Source organism: Mastigoproctus giganteus, chromosome 9, assembly GCF_048544385.1.
Source record: "Mastigoproctus giganteus isolate SK-2022 chromosome 9, ASM4854438v1, whole genome shotgun sequence".
NCBI lineage: Eukaryota > Metazoa > Arthropoda > Arachnida > Uropygi > Thelyphonidae > Mastigoproctus > Mastigoproctus giganteus.
In genome coordinates, this window is record NC_143583.1 from 22,588,025 (window position 1) to 22,601,068 (window position 13,044).

At 38.8% G+C, this 13,044-nt stretch overlaps 1 protein-coding gene across 5 annotated transcripts in view; it reads left to right on the plus strand.

The window, feature by feature from the left end:
* The window catches only part of Cbs (Cystathionine beta-synthase), a 244,741-nt gene that overhangs the window by 193,497 nt on the left and 38,200 nt on the right, over nt 1-13,044 (plus strand). For all 5 annotated transcript variants that reach the window (XM_090381660.1, XM_090381658.1, XM_090381662.1 and 2 more), the window contains exon 10: nt 10,900-11,034. In XM_090381660.1, the coding sequence (XP_090237786.1) occupies nt 10,900-11,034 (135 nt within the window). The remainder of the gene's footprint in view (nt 1-10,899; nt 11,035-13,044) is intronic.

A 13,044-nucleotide genomic window follows, 5' to 3' on the forward strand; every position in this document is an offset into this window, starting at 1 on the left:
CTCATAGACATCCATCAGAATGCTGAGTTGGCACCTATTCTTCACATTCTCTGCACCTAGCACATAAAGACATCCTCCATGACTAGATCATGTCCTGTTTGAGAGAGAGAGAGAGAGAGAGAGAGAGAGAGAGAGAGAGAGAGAGAGAGAGAGAGAGAGAGAGATCCGCAAACATATCGCATTTTGCACATTTTTTTAGACTGAAGCATGGGAGAATTGTCCCCTTCAGTTCTCCCATGAACCACAGCACTTCCACTGCTTTGTGCAAGTTGCTTTGCTGCTCTAGTCTGGGGCATGATTTCTGTTTAAATACAATTTAATTAACAATAAAAATTAAAAGGATTTATAAATTTAATTGATTAATTGTCAATACTATACTAAGCTAACAGATTCTTACTACAGTGCTATGTGTTACGCTATCAAGTTCGAGATATACCGTAATGCTATTCTGTATCGATACTACACAATGGCGGCAATTTTCAAACGATACAAGTTTTACTGATAATAAGTAATAACCCACAAAATCTCTATGTAAGTTCAGAATAAACTAAGTATTGTAACTAGGAATATGAAGCTACTTCTAGAAAATAAATTAATATGCCAATTTAGTCAATAAAATGGTAAAAAGTTAAGAAAAACTTCTCTATTTGCTGGAGCCATAAAAACTTCGCCCGGACTGAGCTAATCTCGTTTCCACTCTCAATTACAGGTCAATGTTGAAAAAAAGTCGTACAAGTTAGGGTTAAATTTGAAAGTTCCTGCAATTCGGCCCAGACACAATAGGAGGGAGTATATGATGAGGACCTTGTCAATCAATTTGGCCCTGGAGAAATTGTGCAAGGCTCATGGGGTAGAATTTTTCTCAGCATGGTTTGTGCTTGTTCACAGGAGAGATCATTTCTCCAGGGATCAGATAAACTTAAATAGAAAGGGTGCAAGAATATTTGCTGATGCTATCTAGGCAGCATTAGGTGATTTGAAAAACTGCTAGTTGGGGTGTTCACATACTAATAGATTAATAGTAGCCGCAGGCAGAGGTTAAAGTGATTCTTGCACTGCTTCTGTTGGATTGGAATGAGCAGCAGCCTGGAAAGTGAGACTGCAGTTATAGTTTAGACATAGCATGGGTTTGTTAAGGGCAAGTCTTGTCTAACTAATATCAGATATTATGTTGTGGTCACAAAGGAACTGGATGCAAAAAATAATATTGATATCATATACTTGGATTTTAGGAAAGCTTTTGATACTTTGCACATGGAAGACTATCATACAAGTTGGAGCAGTATGGCATTAAGGGCAAGTTGCTGCTATGGATAAAGGGGTGATTGGGTGGGAAAAGACAGAATGGTAATAAATGGACACTGCTCTTCATGGACTAATGTTATTAGTTGGAGTCCTCTAGGGGTCTGTGTTGGGCCCATTGTTGTTTTCTGTATTTATCAGTGATATTGAATAAGGTATATCAGGCTTAATGTCCAAGTTTGCAGACGATATGAAGGTTGTTAATGACAGTATGCTACTGCAGCAGGATCTGGAAAAGTTGGACACATGTGCAGAGAGGTTAAACTGAAGTTTAACATTGAAAAATGCAAATTAGTGCATATGGGTAACATACTAACTGTGGAGTACTACACTCAGGGTAGTGGAGAATGAAAAAGACCTGGGTGTAATTGTTCAGTCAGGTATGAACTTTTCTGAGCAGACAGGCAGCAAAAGTAGCTCATGGGGTGTTGTCAATGATATACAGGATTTTTGCAAGCAGGGATAAAGAGGTAATTCCCCTTGTATAAGGAAGAATGTTAAGCTGCTAGAACAAATACAGAGAAGCAAAGCAGGATTGGTGAATGGAACAAAGGGTTACTGTTACCAAAAAAAAGACTTTAAGTTCTGAAATTGCAGCATCTATAGACTATGCAACTGCGAAGTATTCTGATTGAGGTGTATAAGGCCTTGAACAGTTTGAGCAAGCTCAATGAGATTCTCTCTCTCAGATTCTGCTCCTGAGGAGACATAAATTCAAATTGAGGAAAGACTAGTAGTTGTTGGTGACTCTGTTAGGGAAATGGGAAACCTGCTTTGTAAAAAGGATAGGTGGAACAGGACCAGGGTATGTCTGCCAGGGACTAAGGTTCATGACGTTGTAGAGATGGTTTCATCTTTTAAGGGCACAAAAGGTGATAGAGTTGTACACATTGGCACTAATGATATTAAGAGTACGAGACCGGCGGAATTACTTAACAAATACAGGTCACTGTGGGAAAGAAACCGTGAATTAGGGTTGAATTTGAAAGTGACTGCAATTCTGCCCGGACACAATAGGAGGGAGTATATGGTGAGAGCCTTGTCGATCAATTCGGCCCTGGAAAGATTGTGCAAGGCTCAAGGGATAGAATTTTTTTCAGCCTGGTCTGTAGTTGTTAACAGGAGAGACTGCTTCTACAGGGATGGGATACACTTAAATAGAAAGGGTGCAAGAATATTTTCTGATGCTATTGAGGCAGTGTTCGGTGGGTCGAAAAACTGCCAGCTTGGGGTGGGGATACAAGGACTAATAGATTAACAGTAGCCACTGGCAGAGGTGAAAGTGATTCTTGCACTGCTTCTATTGAAATGAGCCGCAGCAGCCTGGAAAACAAGATGCAGGATATTTCAGAGACTGCTGGGAGTCATTGCAGTTTAAGTAAACACACGGGGTTGTGTTAGGGTAGCTAAGAATAGGAACAGGTGCATATATACTTGCATGAACACCAATGCTAGGAGTTTGGTAAATAAATTTGATGAATTTGAGGTATTGCTCAAAACATCAAAGGCAGGTATTGTTGGGATATCAGAGACGTGGTGTCACACAGATATAAAGAATGCAGAACTGGAATTTGGGGAGTAAAATGTGTACAGAAAGGATAGACAGGACAGGAAGGGAGGAGGGGTTAGTTATTACTTAAGAAACACATAAAATCCAAGGAAGTGAAGACAGTCGACATCGATGGACAGTGCAATGTCGAGTTAGTTTGGTGTGACATAAGCATTGGGAGATCAAAATTGAGAGTAGGAGTGTGCTATAGGCCTAATGACTCTGATAAGTATAATAAGAAACTGTACAGGGAAATAGAGTGGGCCAGTAAATCAGAGAGTCTTATAATGGGGGATTTTAATTTCCCAGATATTGACTGGAATTTGTGGATTGGTCACTCACACACTAGCAAGGCTTTTGTGGATTTATTGGATGATTGTTTTCTATGTCAGCATGTTCAGGAGGCAACTAGAGGGAGTAATACTTTTGATCTGATTATCAGTAGTGATTTTTCATGCATTGAGAATCTGCAGATAAAGGAACCACTAGGTGGCAGTGATCATAGTGTGCTGAAGTGGGATTTACTCAAAGAGGTAACTACCATCAGGGGTAAAAGGAAGTGTTTTTGCTTTTGTGAAGGTGACTATGATGGTCTGAGACAGTATTTAAATTCTATACAGTGGGACCAACTGATGATGTTACCAACAGCAAATTCAAAATGGGAAGCATTCAAAGAACTTATCTTGGAAGCTACTAGGCTTTACATACCAACTAAGAAATATTGTTCAAGGTTTAGACCTAAATAGATGGCAGATGAACTAATGAGACATATGGCAGAGAATAAAAATGCATGGGATACATATAAATTAATGGGTGACATGGAAGCCTATAATAGATATAAGCTGGTCTGTAATCAAGTCACAAAGCAGATTAGGCAGGCAAAGGTAGATTATGAGAAATCCTTGGCAAAGGATGCAAAGAAAAACAGAAAAGAGTTCTTTACATATGTAAACTCTAGAAGGAAAGGAATGAATCAGATTGGTCCACTGGATATTGATGGTTCAACGTTTGAGGAGCCTGCTCAGGTGGCTAACAAACTAAACGAGTATTTTGCATCTACATTCACACATTAGGAGTTATTCAGGAAGGGGAATGCCAAAGGTGAAGTAAACTCTGGCATTGAGCTAGATGATTTTGTAATAATGGAGAGGAATGTGGAGGAGAAATTGTTGAGGATAAACATAAAAAAGGCACCTGGGGTGGCGGGATCTATCTAAGTTATATTAAAGGAGGCAGAAAAGGAAGTAAGCAAACCCTTAGACATAATTATGAGAGCTTCTTTGGACTCAGTGGAGGTACCCATAGACTAGAGATGTGCAAATGTGACTCCAATTCACAAAGGAGGATCAAAGGCTGACACAAGTAATTATAGACCTGTGAGTTTAACTTCTGTTTTAGGAAAATTAATGAGGCACTGGTTTAAGAAGCACTACAGGATCATCTACACAAGACTTCAGTTATAGCTTGGACACAGCATGGTTTTGCTAAGGGAAAGTCTTACTTGCCTGACCAATTTTATTGGATACTATGATGCAGTCACAAAAGAACTGGATGCAGTGAATAAATTTGATATTATATATTTGGATCCTTAGAAAGACTTTTGATACTGTTGCACATGGAAGACTGCTGCATAAATTGGAGCAGTGTGGCATTGGAGGCAAATTGCTGCTATGTATAAAGGGATGGTTGAGTGGGAGAAGACGGAGATTAGTAATCGATGGACACTGCTCATCGTGGACTAATATTATTAGTGGAGTTCCTCAGGGTTCACTGTTGGGTCCATTGTTGTTTTCTGTATTTATAAATGACATTGATGATGGTATATCAAGCTTAATGTTCAAGTTTTCAGATGATACAAAGGTTGGCAGGTTTGTTAAGGACACTACTGATGCTATGCTGCTGCAACAGGATCTGGAAAGGTTGAGCAGTTGGGCAGAGAGGTGGCAAATGACATTTAATATTGACAAATGTGAAGTACTACATATGGGAAATAGTAACCCCAGAGCAATGTATCAACTCTGTGGTACTACACTGACAGTGGTAGAGAATGAAAAAGACCTGGGGATAATTGTGCAGGCAGATATGAAGTTCTCTGAGCAGTGCAGATGGTCTGCAAGAGTAGCTCATGGTGTCTTGTCAATGAAATACAGGAATTTTTCTAGCAGTGATAAGGAGATGATTATTCCTTTGTATAAGGCAATGGTCCTTGAGGTTGTCACAGACATTCTCTCAGATATGCCAGACAAGCTGTACTTGCTACCTGTGAGTTTAAAACGCTGATGGAACTGATATTCGGGTAACACTCAAGTCAAGTGGACCCAATTTCGGCGAAGTGCGGACGGTCTGTGACAGCCAAATTCTCTGCTTGCACTTCACGATGGCGGGACTGTTAATAATCCTTAGTATAACCTCCATGCATAAGTACATGGTGGGTGACCATCCAGGTGTGAACCAATGTAAGCAGGGGTCGATGTGTGGCGCCCACACCACATGGAGGAACGCCACCCATCTATGTTACCAGGCAGTACTAGGTGGTAGATGACTCTCATCAACCGGTGCAATACCACCACTTTGCTTATTGGAGGCTTGAAGTGGTGGAACCCATGTTTAGTCTTTAGAGCTAAGTTCCGGGCAACGCTTCCCGATCTCTTCCATCATGCAGTATGATTGATGACTTTTGAGGTTATGATGAACATTGTGGTGAGATCCAATATTCCTTACATTTCGAGGGTACAGCTCTAAAACGGTGTTTGCAGGCCGGCCACTAGTTAGTAAACCGGACCGAACCTATTGGTAACTCTCTAGGAGGCTTCCGGATCAGCTGGTGTATAATCTTGCTACCTCTACTCTGCCAGATAGTGACTGGAGGGAGTCCGAGTAGTGTGTGTATGCAGGGAGCATTGTCAAGGCCACTTTATATCAAGGATCTGGGTATTTCTTACCATGTGTACGCCAGATCCAAAAATTTCATTACTTCGTACAGCATGTCCCACCCACTTTTTCTTACGATTGAATATATCACGAATTGTCAAACTAATAGAGCAAGCTTATCTGCAAAAAGATCTAAACCTCCCAAGCACTTCCTAATTCATTTCACAAATATACGTGGTCTCAATTCTAATCTCAATGATATCCATTTCCACTTGCAGTCTGCCAATCCCCATGTACTTTTTCTGACAGAATCTCAGTTATCGGTTGATTCAACTACTGCTCATCTCAGATGCCCAAATTATTCGCTGTATGATTCTTTTTGCCTTAAAGGTGGTACTTGTGTATATGTCCGTTCTGATATTCCCTGTCAGAGACTTGGCAATTTGGAATCTCCTCTCTTTGATCATCTCTGGCTTAAAATCTCTCTACCTCATTGTGTCAAATTCATCTGTTGTCTCTACCATTCTCCCAACTCCACTAATCACTTGGAGCTCTTTGACTTCCTATCTTTGCAACTTGACTTTCTCCAGTCCAACTTTCCTAACAGTGAGGTAATTTTCCTTGGTGATTTTAATGTTCACAACTCCAGCTGTCTTCCATTTTCTAGTCACACCGACCCAGCTGGTCGAGATGCTGAAGCTTTTGCAATTACTAATGATCTTGATCAGATTGTTCATTTACCTACAAGAATACCGGACAGTCCTAATCATACAGCCAATACGCTTGATCTTTTTCTCACAAACAACCCTTCTAAGTATATGGTCGAAGTGAGAGGTCCTTTAGGCACTTCAGATCACAACTTGGTGATTGTCTCTTCTCCAATAGAACCTTTATCTCATGGCTATTCCCAACATTGTGTTGTTCGGCATTACAAGAATGCAAAATGGGATGACCTGCGAGACTTCTTTTCTTCTTTTCCTTGGTCAGATTACTGTTTCAAAACTTCTGATGTCAACGTTTGCTCAGATCGTGTCTGTGAAATTATTCTTGCAGGAATGGGATCCTTTATCCCACACTCCACTTTAAAATCTTGTCCTTTATCTAAACCGTGGTTTTCCAATAAATGTGCTAAGGCTGTTCAAGAGAAGAATGTTGCATATCGTAATTGGCTTGTTTCTAATTCTTCAGTTTCATTTTCTGCCTATACCAAAGCTCGCAACAATTGTAAAGCAGTTATTAACCAGTCCAAACTAGAATTTGAACAGGCTAAGAGTAGAAAACTTGCTTCTTGCCCTAATGGTAGCCGAGCATTTTGGTTTCTTCCCAATGCTATTGGCCGCAACTTTTGCCCATCTCTGCTCCCACCTCTGTCCAAACCAGATGGTTCTGTTGTCACTTCAGCCAAGGATAAAGCTGACTTGCTAGCATCCCATTTTTCTTTCAACTCATGCATTAACGATCTTGGAAAAACACCTCCCACTATTCCCAACACGCTCCATTCAATGTCTCCTGTGGTCTTCCGTCAAAAGGATGGCAGAAGGACTTTGACGAATCTTGATGCCAAGAAAGCTCCAGATCCCGATGGTATTTCTCTACTTGTTCTCAAAACCTGTGCTTCTGAACTTACTCCTATTCTTTGCTGCCTTTTTTTCACTTTCTTATTCCAAAGGTGTTTTTCCTCCTGCTTGGAAATTTGCTCATATCCAGCCAGTTCCTAAAAAGGGTGACAAATCCCTCCCATCCAATTATCGTCCCATTGCAATTACTTCTACTCTTTCTAAAGTAATGGAGAAATCAATTAACCGCCAAATATTAAACTGCCTAGAAACCTTCCGTCTGATCAACGATCGCCAGTATGGATTCCGTCAGTGTTGATCCACTGGTGAAATTCTGGCTTATGTTACCCATTTATGGACTAATTCAATGGAAAGGTTCGGTGAAACAAAAGTAGTTGCTCTTGACATCTCAATGGCTTTCGATCATGTTTGGCATAAAGGTCTTTTAAACAAGCTTCCATCTTATGGTTTGTCAACTGTTTTTAGTAATTGGTTATCCAGTTTTCTCTGTGATCACTCACTGTGGGTGATGGTAGATGGCTCTCTGTCTTCTCACTTCTCCACTAATGCCGGTGTCGCCCAAGGTTCAGTTCTTTCCCCCACTCTTTTCCTCTCATATATTAATGACCTTCTTAAATTGACTGGAAATCCTATCCATATTTTTGCCGATGATAGCACCATTTTGAGAAACCTTGTCCTCCTCAATCAGCTTCAACTTCTTGAAAATCTGCTACCAATTCCTTAAATGTCGATCTTCAGGTAATTCTCCAGTGGGGCAAAGACAGCTTAGTTGATTTCAACCCTTCTAAAACTCAGTCTTGTCTTATATCTCGCAAAAAGGATTCTTCTGCTCCTATGCTTATCTTCAGTGACACTCTGATTTCTAGGCAAAATGATATATCTCTTTTGGGGATTACCCTGACTTCTAATCTCTCTTGGCACAAGCACATTACAAATATTGCTTCTTCTGCATCTAAAAAACTTGGTTTTCTCTTTCCCTCTCGCCATTACTTTTCTTCCAAACAGCTGCTCACTCTGTATAAATCGCAAATCTGCCCTGCCATGGAATATTGTTCCCACATCTGGGGTGGTGCCCCCAAAACCTCTCTCAGGCTTCTTGATTCCATTCAGAAGAGGGCAGTTAGGTTAATTAATGACTCATCTCTAACAGAGTCTCTGCACTCGCTGTCTCATAGACGTACTGTTTCTGCTGCATGCCTCTTCTACAGATACTGCCATGGGTACTGTTCTTCTGAATTAGCTTCTGTAATTCCTGCTCTCTCTTTCAAAACAGTCCGAACACGTGCCACCACCAGTCAACATCCATTTACTGTCCAATTTCAAACTCACAGAACCAACTTTTCATCTTCCTCGTTTATTCATTCAACTGCCGTTTTCTGGAACAACCTTTCTTCATATGTATTTCCTGAAAATTACAGTCTACAGAGGTTCAAGTCCAATGTCAACAAATATCTTCTTTCATGTTCTCAACCTCCAACTCAAGCATGGTACTAAGTACTATAGGTTCTAACACGTCTCGTGTTTGGGGTTTACATGAAAAAAAGAAAAAAATAGTCAGGCCACACCTTGAGTGCTGTATACAGGTCTGGAGGCCTCATTTCAAGAAGGATGTAGAGCTGCTGGAATGAGTTCAGATAAGGGCAACAAGATTAGTGAATGGAACAAAATGTTGATCTTACGAAGAAAGGCTTAAGTTTTGCAAATTACAGTGTCTGGAGACTAGGCACTGGCGAGGTGATCTGATAGAGGTATATAAAGCCTTGAATGGTTTGAGCATGCTCAATGCTAATGGATTCTTCCTCTTGCTCAAAATAATCACCCGAGAGGGCATAAATTCAAATTGAGGAAAGACAGATGTAGGATAGATGTGCGGAAATTTGCCTTTAGCCAGCGGGTGGTTGGTTGGTGGAACAGACTTCCATCCCTTGTCGTGGAAGTTGATAGCCTAAATACGTTTAAGGCTCAGCTGGACAGGTATTTTGAACCAACAGAGGGGTGAAGTGGAAGTGGGTTTTTTTTTTGGCTGATGCTGCATAAGCTTGCTTTCTTGCATCATATGCCTCTACTAATGCTAATGATAAAGACAGTAGTAGAATAGATGTGGGGAAATTTGCCTTTATCCAGCAGGTGGTTGATTGCTGGAACAAACTTTCATTTGTCTTTGTTTAAGTTGACAGCTTAATTAAAATTCAAGACTTAACTAGACAATCTTTTGTAGTGAATGGATGGGTGAAATGGGAATTTTTTTTATGGCAGATGCTGGGATGCTATATAAGCTTGCTTTCTTTAATCATATGCTTCTACTAATTCTAATGCTATAATAGATGGGAATGCAGATAAGTGATGACATATATGATAACTATATCTACTTATAGATGTAGTTATCATATCATATACAGAGAAGCACAACAAGAATGGTGAGTGGAACAAAGGGTCACCAATATACATAACACCAGTATGGTGGCAATAGGTCATAGGATTTGCCCACTGTAGAGTAACTTGTATAAAAGTAAACTGAAATATGGCTTTTGAAGTCTTTGAAATTGGAGAAGGTCATTCATGTTAGCCATTATTGTCTGATTTAAGCTTACAAAAGCCAAAATTATTTGGAATTCAGATCCAAAAGCGAATGATGAAATGGAATATATAAATATATTAGATAGTATGAATCAGAGCTGTAATACTCAATATGTTCTACGTTGATAATAATATTAGTAAATTAATAAGAGGAGTATACCTCAATATAGTACGTGGAACACTTCCGTATGATACCCTCCAGAAATTAAAACGGAAAAAACGAAAAAATCGAAATTCGATTTTTTCGTTTTTTCCGTTTTAATTTCTGGAGGGTATCATACGGAAGTGTTCCACGTACTATATTGAGGTATACTCCTCTTATTAATTTACTAATATATATGTATAAGGCATTATTGCATCAAAAAAGATATGTTTTTTATGATCTTTTCACAATTAAATTTTTTTAAAAAATTCTGATTTGCTTTTTGACTATTTCATTCTAATTTTGGGCAACCAAATTAAATATGAACAAATTAATATTTAAAACCATTAAATATATGAAGATTTAATTTGTACAAATTTTCAGAGTTCCATGAAAGAACTCATACCCCAGAGCCCACACATACATTCAGTGAACTAACTCCTGAAAGGGTTAAATATCTTTATTGTTTTGTTATTAATGATCTAATTATACTGCATCCATATTGATCTTCAAAGTGGAGTGACACGATTGTATTTTATATTGGATATAGAGGCCCATATTTCAGTTTAACTCCTACATTAGTTTATGGTAATCAAGCATCTTGACCTAACACCACCACAGTGTCATGCATAACACCTACTACTAGTATAAATTGCGTATGGATGAAATATTATTTTGTGCTAACAATTAGCATGTGCTATTAACTACATGTTAATAATATTCATTGACTGATAAAAAAAAAAAATGTCCTGCTTGCATACTGTGTAATTATTCTATTTTATGTACTCATTTTATTCTTGCTACAGAATTAAACTAAAATTAGCTAAAATAAGATAGATATATAGTACGATAAAAAAATTTATTTTTGAATATTATTCTAGGTGGTGGAATTTAAAAGTTAGCTGTCTGAACCTTGCTGCTCCACTTACAGTATTGCCTCATATGTCATGCCAAGATGCAATTGATATTATGAACAGGGAAGGATATGATCAGCTTCCTGTTGTTGATGAAACTGGGTAAACTCAAATTTATTTATTCTATATTTTATTCCTTATTACATTTTTTCAAAATGGAAACTATGAAATTAATCAATTCAAAACTATAAATATATAAAATAAAAAAAATCTGAGCATTGAACACTTATTACTCTTATAACAAAGGTGTTATATAGTAATTTGCATGTCTTTTCATTTTCTTTGACAAATTTTCCTGTATTGGTTATCAGCAGTGATTATTCATGCATTAAGAATTTGCAGATAAAGGAACCACTTGGTGACTGTGATCGCTGCCACTATGTATTGATGTGGAACTTACTTCAAGATATAATTACCATCAGGGGTAAAGGACAGGGTTTTTGCTTCTGTAAAGGTGACTATAGTGGTCTCAGATGGTTTTTAAATTCTATAGAGTGGGACCATCTGATGATGTTACCAACAGCAAATTCTAAGTGGGAAGAATCAAGGAATTAATTGTGGAAGCTACTAGGCTTTTGATACTGATTAAGAAATATTGTTCAAGGTTTAGGCCTAAGTGGATGTCAGATAAACTAATGAGACTCATGGCAGAGAAGAAAAACGCATGGTATGCATATAAATTATCAGGCGACACGCCTGATAATTTATAAGCTAGTCTGTAATCAAGTCAAAAAGGAGATTAGGCAAGCGAAGGCAGATTATGAGAAATCTTTGACAAAGGATGCTAAGAAAAACAGCAAGGACTTCGTTACTTATATATACTCTAAATGGAAGGGGATGAATCAGATTGGTGTACGGGATATTAGCATTAGCATTAGTAGAGGCATTTGATGCAAGAAAGCAAGCTTATGCAGCATCAGCCAAAAAAAAAAAAATAAAAATAAATAAATAAATAAAAAATAACCACTTCCACTTCATCCCTCTGTTCGTTCGAAATACCTGTCCAGCTGAGCCTTAAACTTATTTAGGCTATCAACTTCCACGACAAGGGATGGAAGTCTATTCCACCAACCAACCACCCGCTGGCTAAAGGCAAATTTCCTCACGTCTATCCTACATCTGTCTTTCCTCAATTTGAATTTATGCCCTCTCAGGTGATTATTCTGAGCAAGAGGAAGAATCCCATCAGCATTGAGCATGCTTCAAACCATTCAAGGCTTTATACACCTCTATCAGATCACCTCGCCGATGCCTAGTCTCCAGACACTGTAATTTGCAAAACGTAAGCCTTTCTTCGTAAGAGCACCCCTTTGTTCCATTCACTAATCTTGTTGCCCTTCTCTGTACTCGTTCCAGCATCTCTACATCCTTGAAATGAGGCCTCCAGGCCTGTATACAGTACTCTAGGTGCGGTCTGACCATTGCCTTATACAAGGGAATAATCACCTCCTTATCCCTGCTAGAAAAATTCCTATATATCATTGACAATACACCATGAGCTACTCTTGCAGCCCGTCTGCGATGTTTCGACTGTTGATGATCCTGCTCAGATAGCAAACAAACTGAATGAGTATTTTGCATCTACATTGACACGTGAGGAGTTATTAAGGAAGGAAAATGCCAGAGGTTTATCTAATGTAACAGGGTGCTTAATGATTTTGTAATAACTGAGAGCAAAGTGGAGGAGAAATTGTTGAAGTTAAACATAAGAAAGGCACCTGAGGTTGATGGGATCTATCCAGTTATATTAAAGAAGACGGCCCTTAGCCATAATTGTGAGAGCATCCATGGATTCAGGGGAAGTCCCAACAGACTGGAGGTATTCAAATGTATCCCCAATTCACAGAGGGGATCTAAGGGTGATATGAGTAATTACAGACCAGTTAGTTTAACTTCTGTTCCTGGTAAAATGATGGAGTCACTGGTTAAAGATGCATTGCAGGATCATCTAGACAAGACTGCAGCAATAATTCAGACCCAGCATGGGTTTGTTAAAGGAAAGTTTTGTCTCACGAATTTGATGGATAAAATGATGTGGTTACAAAGGAACTAGATGCAAAAAATAATTCTAATAATCATATTTGTATTTCAGGAAAGCTTTTGACACTATTG